General features: G+C 38.5%; 1 protein-coding gene across 1 annotated transcript; it reads left to right on the plus strand.

Annotated features, from left to right (window-relative positions):
• Positions 1 to 308: 308 nt before the first annotated feature.
• Positions 309 to 1,321, plus strand: LOC112911306 (olfactory receptor 9K2-like). The gene has a single exon (XM_025987778.2). It carries the CDS (start codon positions 359 to 361, stop codon positions 1,319 to 1,321), a length of 963 nt encoding a protein of 320 aa, XP_025843563.2. The 5' UTR covers positions 309 to 358.
• Positions 1,322 to 9,450: the final 8,129 nt, after the last annotated feature.

The following is a 9,450-nucleotide window of genomic DNA, read 5'->3' on the forward strand; positions in this document are numbered from 1 at the left end:
CTGTTTGAAAATTATTTAGTCACAAAAACTTTAGGGAAAGAAATTTCAGATGTGATCAAAATTAGACTATATCATATGCTACTTACTGGCCTCATTCTCAGCGAAATTATGATTCAAATTTAAATTTAAATATGATTTAAATTTCTTTCACTGCTTACTAACTGAATAACAGTTTCACAAGCCTAGTAGTATCTAGTGCATATTCTTGAACCTTCGTGACATTAAAATTGTTTTATATGCAATATTTAATTAAGATGCAATTAACTTATTCCATATTTAAGAAAATAGTTATGTCACTAGAAACAAAGCCAGGATTACATTGGCTTATTGATCCCTGTGCCTCTCGCAGGTTTCTGCCATGGGTGACAGGGGAACCAGCAATCGCTCAGAAGTGACTGACTTCATTCTTGTAGGCTTCAGGGTCCGCCCCGAGCTCTACATTCTCCTCTTCCTGCTCTTCCTGCTGGTGTATGCCATGATCCTGCTGGGGAATGTTGGGATGGTGGCCGTTATCCTGACTGATCCCAGGCTGAACACACCGATGTACTTCCTCCTGGGCAACCTCTCCTTCATTGACCTCTTCTATTCCTCTGTAATTGCGCCCAAGGCTATGATCAACTTCTGGTCTGAGAGCAAGTCCATCTCCTATGCAGGCTGTGTGACCCAGCTCTTTCTCTTTGCCCTCTTCATTGTGGCTGAGGGGTTTCTCCTGGCTGCCATGGCTTATGACCGCTTCATTGCCATCTGCAACCCACTCCTCTACTCCGTCCAGATGTCAACACGCCTCTGCATCCAGTTGGTGGCTGGTTCCTATTTTTGTGGCTGCATCAGCTCGGTTCTTCAGACGAGTATGACATTTAGTATGTCCTTTTGTGCTTCCCGGGCCATTGACCACTTTTACTGTGATGACCGTCCACTTCAAAGGATTTCTTGCTCTGATCTCTACTTTCATAAGATAGTTTCCTTTCTCTTATGCAGCATTATTATTTTACCCACCATCATTGTCATTCTCGTGTCCTATATGTATATTGTGTCCACAGTTCTAAAGATAAGATCCACTGAGGGACGTAAGAAAGCCTTCTCCACTTGCAGCTCTCACCTAGGAGTCGTGAGCGTCCTGTACGGTGCCATCATTTTTATGTATTTCATCCCTGACAGATTCCCTGAGCTGAGTAAAGTGGCTTCTTTATGTTATACGCTAGTCACTCCCATGTTGAATCCTTTGATTTACTCCCTGAGAAACAAAGATGTCAAAGAGGCTCTGAGAAAGATCCTGGGGAAAAAGATATTTTTATTTAATTCTATCTTAACAGTGATATAACTGAAAGATCCGGATATTATGACAATTTGGGAAGGCATCAATGCAAAGAATGCACCCAATGAGTTTGAAATATTTAATCTCAAAAACTTTATTGAATCCCATAGCCTTACAGCTGAAGAATACATTTGGATGATATTCGCCTGCCTGTGGATTTTGAAGTGAAATGGCTTTCTCTGTACTTCATCTTCATTGGATAATGATCATGGTTTCTGTGATTTTGAGTTTAGGGAAAATATATTCCAGGTTTGTTGCCGGTACTCTGGGGATGATGTTTGGTTTGTATTGTTTATCTTGAGCCAGTGACCAGTGTTACATAATATGTATATAATTGGTAGAAGTAACAAAGTCTGATATGATAAGAAGAAAGAATTAAATATCAGATTTACTGAAGAAATCCATTGAGTCCTGTGTGAGAGAATCAGGTACTTGGCAGTGCACACAGTCCTAAGGGTGACATTCGAGTCACTCTTAATTATCTAGAGACTCAATGAATGACACACATATTTCACAGTTTTCCATGGCTTAAATAATTCTTGAAAATTCTTTTTGGAAAGAAAACTATAATGAAAATGAAACAAAAATAAGGATAATTCATTTCTATGGTTTAATTCATCAAATTGATATTTATTGAATTTTGATGTACATTTTGCTTTATGAAGATCCCTAGGTATAATTAATTTCTGTAGTTAAGCTCACAATCAGATATGGAGTCTATAGCTGGCTAGAGAACTAAAAATGCTACAGGGAAACCCAGTAAAAAGAGACATTTATAGAATATATGAAAAGAGTGCAGTCTTTGGAGGTGAATAGTCCTTTTTTTTCTTTTCATTTGTTTTTATTGAAGTTCAATTTGCCAACATAGAGTGTAACACCCAGTGCTCATCCCATTAAGTGCTCCAGTGCCTGGCACCAAGTCACCCCAACCCACTGCCCACCTTCCCTTCCACTATCTCTTGTTCATTTCCCAGAGTTCAGAGTCTCTTATGTTTGTCTCCATCTCTAATTTTTCCCACTCAGTTCCCCTCCTTTCCCTTAAAATCCCTTTCACTATTTTATATATTCCCTGTATGAGTGAGACCATATAATGTTTGTCCTTCTCCGATTGACTTATTTCACTCAGCATAATACCCTCCAGTTCCATCCATGTCGAAGCAAATGGTGGGTATTTATCGTTTCTAATGGCTGAGGAATATTCCATTTTATACATAGACCACAGCTTCTTTATCCATCATCTTTCGATGGACACTAAGGCTCCTTCCACAGTTTGGCTATTGTGGACATTGCTGCTAGAAACATCGGGGTGCAGGGATCCCAGCGTTTCACTGCATCTGGATCTTTGGGGTAAATCCCCAGCAGTGCAGTTGCTGGGTCGTAGGGCAGATCTATTTTTACCTCTTTGAGGAACCTCCACACAGTTTTCCAGAGTGGCTGCACCAGTTCACATTCCCGCCAACAGTGCAAGAGGGTTCCCCTTTCTCCACATCCTCTCCAACATTTGTGGTTTCCTGCCTTGTTAATTTTCCCCATTCTCACTGGTGTGAGGTGGGATCTCATTGTGGTTTTGATTTGTATTTCCCTGATGGCCAGTGATGCGGAGCATTTTCTCATGTGCATGTTGGCCATGTCCATGTCTTCCTCTGTGAGATTTCTCTTCATGTCTTTTGCCCATTTCATGATTGGATTGTTTGTTTCTTTGCTGTTGAGTTTAATAAGTTCTTTATAGATCTTGGATACTAGCCCTTGATCTGATGTGTCATTTGCAAATCTCTTTTCCCATCCTCTAGGTTGTCTTTGAGTTTTGTGGACTGTTTCATTTTCTGTGCAGAAGCTTCTTATCTTGATGAAGTCCCAATAGTTCATTTTTGCTTTTGTTTCCCTTGTCTTCATGGATGTATCTTGCAAGAAGTTGCTGTGGCCAAGTTCAAAAAGGGTGTTTCCTATCTTCTCCTCTAGGATTTTGATGGATTCTCATCTCACAGTTAGATCTTTCGCCCATTTTGAGTTATCTTGGTGTCTGGTGTAAGAGAATGGGCTAGTTTCATTCTTCTGCATGTGGATGTCCAATTTTCCCAGCACCATTTATTGAAGAGACTGTCCTTTTCCCAGTGGATAGTCTTTCCTGCTTTGTCGAATATTAGCGGACCATAGAGTTGAGGGTCCACTTCTGGGTTCTCTATTCTGTTCCATTGATCTATGTGTCTGTTTTTATGCCAGGACCACATTGTCTTGATGACCACAGCTTTGTAGTACAGCCTGAAATCTGGCATTGTGGTGCCCCCACTCTGGTTTTCTTTTTCTTTTTTTTTTTTTAGATTCTATTTATTTATTCATGAGAGACACACACAGAGGCAGAGACACAGGCAGTGCAAGAAGCAGGCTCCATGCAGGGAGCCCGACGTGGGACTTGATCCTGGATCTCCAAGATCACGCCCTGGGGTGAAGGCAGCACTAAACCTCTGAGCCACCAGAGCTGCCGATGGTTTTCTTTTTCAATATTCCCCTGGCTATTCAGGGTCTTTTCTGATTCCACACAAATCTTAAGATGATTTGTTCCAACTCTCTGAAAAAAGTCCATGGTATTTTGATAGGGACTGCATTGAACGTATAAATTGCCCTGGGTACCATTGACATTTTCGCAATATTAATTCTTCCAATCTATGAGCATGGAAAATTTTTCCATGTCTTTGTGTCTTCCTCAATTTCTTTCATAAGTGTTCTGTAGTTTTTAGGGTATAGATCCTTTACCTCTTTGGTTATGTTTATTCCTAGGTATCTCATGCTTTTGGGTACAATTGTCAAAGGGATTGACTCCTTAATTTCTCTTTCTTCAGTCTCATTGTTAGTGTATAGAAATGCCACTGATTTCTGGGCATTGATTTTACATCCTGCCACACTGCCGAATTGCTGTATGAGTTCTAGCAATCTTGGGGTGGCATCTTCTGGGTTTGAATGCCTTTTATTTCTTTTTGTTGCTTGAGTGCTGAAGCAAGGACTTCTAGTACCATGTTGAATAGCAGTGGTGAGAGTGGAAATCCCTATCGTGTTCCTGATCTTAAGAGAAAGGCTCCCAGTTTCCCCATTGAGAATGATATTTGTGTGGGCTTTTCGTAAATGGCTTCTGTGGTGCTGAGGAATGTTCCCTCTCTCCCTACAGTCTGAAGGGTTTTGATCAGGAATGGATGCTATATTTTGTTACTTGCTTTCTCTGCATCTATTGAGAGGATCCTGTGATTCTTGTTCTTTCTCGTGTTAATGTCATCTATCACGTTGATTATTCTATGAGGGTAGAAGCAGCCTTACATCTGAGGATGAATCCCACATGGTCATGGTGAATAATCTTCTTAATGTACTGCTGGATCCTATTGGTTAGTATCTTTTGAGAATTTTTGCATCTGTGTTCATCAGGGATATTGGTTTATAACTCTTTTTAGTGGGGTCTTTGTCTGGTTTTGGAATCAAGGTGATGCTGCCTCATAAAGCAAGTTTGGAAGCATTCCATCCCTTTCTATGCTTCAAAACAGCTTTAGTAGAATGGATATTTCTTCTTTAAAAGTTTGATAGAAAAAAAAAAAAAGTTTGATAGAATTCCCTGAGAAGCCACCTGGTCCTGAACTTTTGTGTTGAGATGAATGATCCTGATGGTCAGAAAAATATTCTGTACATTTTTAAAGATAGGTAAATTTAGCAAGATGACATAGACAAGTTACTGTGCGCTGTATGGTGAAGTACATGAAGTTTGGTAAGTTATTTGTAATGCACAAGACAAGGAATGAGTGATGAGCCTTTAAAGGAAATTCATGGGAATCATGCCGACTTCTATGTCAAGCCAAGGAAGACCTTTACTCTGTAGACAAGAGGTATGGTATTCATTGGGGGTTTTTAAGAAAGACAGTATTCTGTTCCACTTGGCGTTTCACAAAAATCATACCGACAGCTTTATGAAAGATAAATATTCACTAAGAGGAAATAGTAGTCTTAGAAAGTGTGTGATCATCCAAGTAAGAGGTTATGATGGCTTTATCAAAGACTGTCTTCTTATAAACAGTCTTATAAACAGTGAAGACAGACTATCTTTAGAATGGCAGGTAAAGTTAGCTAAATACTGACAGATGATTGATAAAATGAGAATAAGGTAGGAGTGAATAATGATTTTAGGTTTGAGCATCTCTGCTGGAGAAATGCCACCTCATAAAACAAGGAAGAAAATATGAGTAATAAGAGTTCATTGTTAACTTAAGAGTTTAAAAAATGAGCCCAGATGTCAAATTGAACTTTCAAATTCTATGTTTGCCAATGTAGCTTTGGGCAAATTACATAGTATCTCTGCATTGTAATGTCCTCCTGTTAAATAGGGTTCATAACAGTATCTAAATCTCAGAGTTACTTGAATGATTAAATTACATAAATTTCATACAAAGTTGTTAAATCTATATATTTATTGGCTTCCAGGTTTGTTATTTCTTCATGCCTTTAATACTATTCATTTTAAGTCTTCAAGAGGAAAACAGTGACTTTCTCTGACTCTTTCCCTTCACTCTCAGCTATGAAGCATTCCCAAGTCTCCAAGAGTACCTATGCTTTCATTTCCTTAGAGCTTGAGTTACCTTACTTTGCTATTTCAGTCTTTTTTTCTTTTTTGCTGAAAACTACTAGAAAATATTCAAAACAAAAAGAAGAGGGCCCCCAATTAAATGCACATCATCAAATGTGGTATCAGTTCATCTCTACTCATGTCTTTCTCTAAGAATACTCTCTTATAATTCAACAAACTATACCTCTTTCACCCACATTTTTAAAAGCATAGATTACTGGGGGAAACAGGGGACTCACTAAGTAGGAAAACTTCAGGAGAATTTTTATGTAAATGCTAACTATGCTAAGGTTGTACCTTGTCTCTCTCCTCAGATCAAGCAGAAAAGTTTTAGGTTGAAAGAAGCATATTTTACAAACACTCCCACATGAGTAAAATGCAGAACCCTTCTTGAGTCCTATAATGGAATGAGCATGCAACGAAAGAAGCCCCTCATCCTTTAAATCATCATCCATTGAATATTAGTAATCCTTTATCAAACTGAAGAAAAAGACCCTCACAATAGTGTTGACTGTTAGGATAACAATGTGTCTGTATATGTACCACGTACACCACCTCCCAACAATCACCATCAGGCAAACATATACATGTAAATAAAAGCATAATCATGGTCTTCATCTCTCTGTATCTGTCTCTTTCTCACAACACATACACAGACACACAAACACACACATGCACGCACACCCCAGGATACCTTTGAGAAGAACATTAAGAATGATCATTGGTTATTTCACTCCCCAGGGCAATACACGTCCAGTGACATCCACCTGACCCAGAAAAGCATTGTCATGCTAAGGTAGAAGCTAACAGACCTCACCATGAGAAGATATGCACAGTAATTTTTCAGTGTTGACTTTTTTCCCTTATTTTATTGATGTCAAGTAATTTTTGTCATTGCTACAAGAGTTACATTCAGGTTATTCTGTTCTCACTCCTGTTTGGAACTCTTTCTTCTCATTTTACTTTTAGATTCCAGTAAGATTCATGTGCTGTTCAGTAGTGCTGAAAACTTTGATGAGATGGAAAAAATATAACTAGCCTGTTAATATAGATTAATAGAAAATATATGCATAAATGCATACATACACATTAATGTATGTATAGGTAATTCTCTAAATATAATCTATACATCATAAGGCTGCTCATAAAATAATCAAAGTTGTAAGGGAAGTCATGTAAAAAGTCATTTTATTACTGTATAGCTAATATTTTGATTTGGGAATTGCTAGGTTTTTGAAGAACATCATTGTTAGTACCTAAAAAACACCTTTCTCTAAAATATTATGCACATAACTTCCTCAAGTTCATCTAATGACTTCTCAAAAAATGTATAATTATAGCTAGCTGTAGGGTCAATAACTAGAAAGTTTTCTTAATTTAAATGATAATGTTAATGGTGGTAAATCATTGTTCAACTTCTACGCTAACAATTATATTAAAAGGTTTTAGCTGATTTTATGCATTGATATTTTTGTAATATAGTTAATATCTTCTATTGCTTTGAATAGATTACTGTGTTTTAGGCCCAAATTAAATCTCCTGTCAAAAATAATGAAAGAAGAAAGAAAGAAGAAAGAAGAAGAAAGAAAGAAAGAAAGAAAGAAAGAAAGAAGAAAGAAAGAAAGAAAGAAAGAAAGAAAGAAAGAAAAAAGAAAGAAAGAAAGAAAGAAAGAAAGAAAAAAGAAAGAAAGAAAGAAAAAGAAAAAGAAAAAGAAAAAAGACATTTCTGCACCATCACTGTAAAATGAAAGTAACTGGTTCTTAAAAACAAACAAAAAAAAGTCTGGCCATTATTTTTTTCTCACATATTTTATTGAGAGATGATTGTGTGAAATGAACTCTGTTTATTCACAGTGTACAATTCTGTGAGTCTCAAAAGTTTATACATCAATGAAACCATCACCACAATAAGATACAGAACATTTCCATCACCTCTGAAAGATTTATCGTGTCTCTGGTTAGTCCAGGTCTCCATCCAACTCCATTTCCCCACCATCAGTGATCTGATTTGTTTTGCATATCCCCCTATATAATCTGCATACAGTACGTGTTCTTTTTGGTAGGTTTCTTTATTGTATTTGAATTGTATTGAATTAGACATTTATTTATTTTGTTATCTCTTTAAGTAATTCATTCTTTTTATTGCTCAGTCATATTCCATTTTCCATTATACACATATGGCCAAATTTTGTTTGTGCATTCTTAAACCGATGGGCAATTGAGGTGTTTTCTCCTTTAAATATTGTGAATAAAGCCAATAGGAACATTCAAATGCATGTTTTTGAATCAGGGCTACTCCCTCCCCCTCTTGTCCCAGCTCAGCATGACAGGAAGCACATAGGCACATAGGCAAGTGCAGAACCTAGGGGATCCTCTTCCTCTAGATCCCAATCATGGGCTACCATATCCCCTTGAGAGTGGCAGGCTGAAAACATTTCTTCTTTCCATGAGAGCTCCATGTTGCAGAAGCTCTATTTAAGGCAAGAGTGGTTATAATGTCTGGAGATCTTGCCCTCTACCCAAGGACCGTTCATAAGGCAGAAGCTCTAGCTTAGACATGATAGGTCAAGAATAATGGGGTCCCACTTTCAGTTACCCCAGTCGAAAGTATAGAGGTTTTTTGCCAAGAGAGATAAGCTTAGAAGACTATAGGCTACTGACGTCACCCAGAAACCTGCTCATAAAGTCAGGGTGTCACTCAGAGAACTGGGCCACTGCTCCTGTTCCAGAACAGTTGAACACAGGCTTTACGTAGAGTGAAAGGCAGGCCATAATAATAGAGGGCTCCAAAGCTGTCCTCAAGTGAACTGACTTTATTTGGAATGAAGTTTGGGAAGTTCAAGTATGAGCATAAGGGACTCTCAAGCTTAACACACATTTGGTGATAAGGAGTTAGAGAGGCCAGAAGCTCCATGAGAATAAAAAGCTAACTATAGACCAACTAGAAGTCTACCAGAGAGAACCAGGGATGGAAGGAGACCGTGAAGGAAGGCCTCCGAGTGTTGGAGCAAACCTCAGACTGGCCTGAAAGACTCTCCTTGCTGGGCCCCTGGGTGGCTCAGTGGTTGAGTTTCTGCCTTTGGCTCAGGTTGTGATCCATGGGTCTCGGGATCGAGTCCTCATGGGGCTCCCTGCAGGGAGCTTACTTCTCCCTCTGCCTGTGTCTCTGCCTCTCTCTCTGTCTCTCATGAATAAATAAAATCTTTAGAAAAAAAATACACTATCCTTGCAGAGGAGACCAAAAAAGTCGATCAGACAGTGGAGAAATATATGTCCCACAACATTTTCAAAGTGATAAAACAAAAGAAGAATTAATGGAACCTCCCTACTGAATAAAAAATCTACAGAGGCACACCCAATAAAACGCAGAGGAAGACGCAGCCAAAGCCAGCCTATAAAGCCACTGTCATTTATGAGTATGCACAAGCCGAAGGTTGTACCTCTGAGAAGTCACATGAAAGGCTTCTCAGAACAAACAGAATCCAATAAAATAACCAAGAAAAATAAACAGGGCGGGGTGTGGGGGTGACTGGGTGAC

The sequence above is a fragment of the Vulpes vulpes genome, chromosome 8 (assembly GCF_048418805.1).
Source record: "Vulpes vulpes isolate BD-2025 chromosome 8, VulVul3, whole genome shotgun sequence".
Taxonomy (NCBI): domain Eukaryota; kingdom Metazoa; phylum Chordata; class Mammalia; order Carnivora; family Canidae; genus Vulpes; species Vulpes vulpes.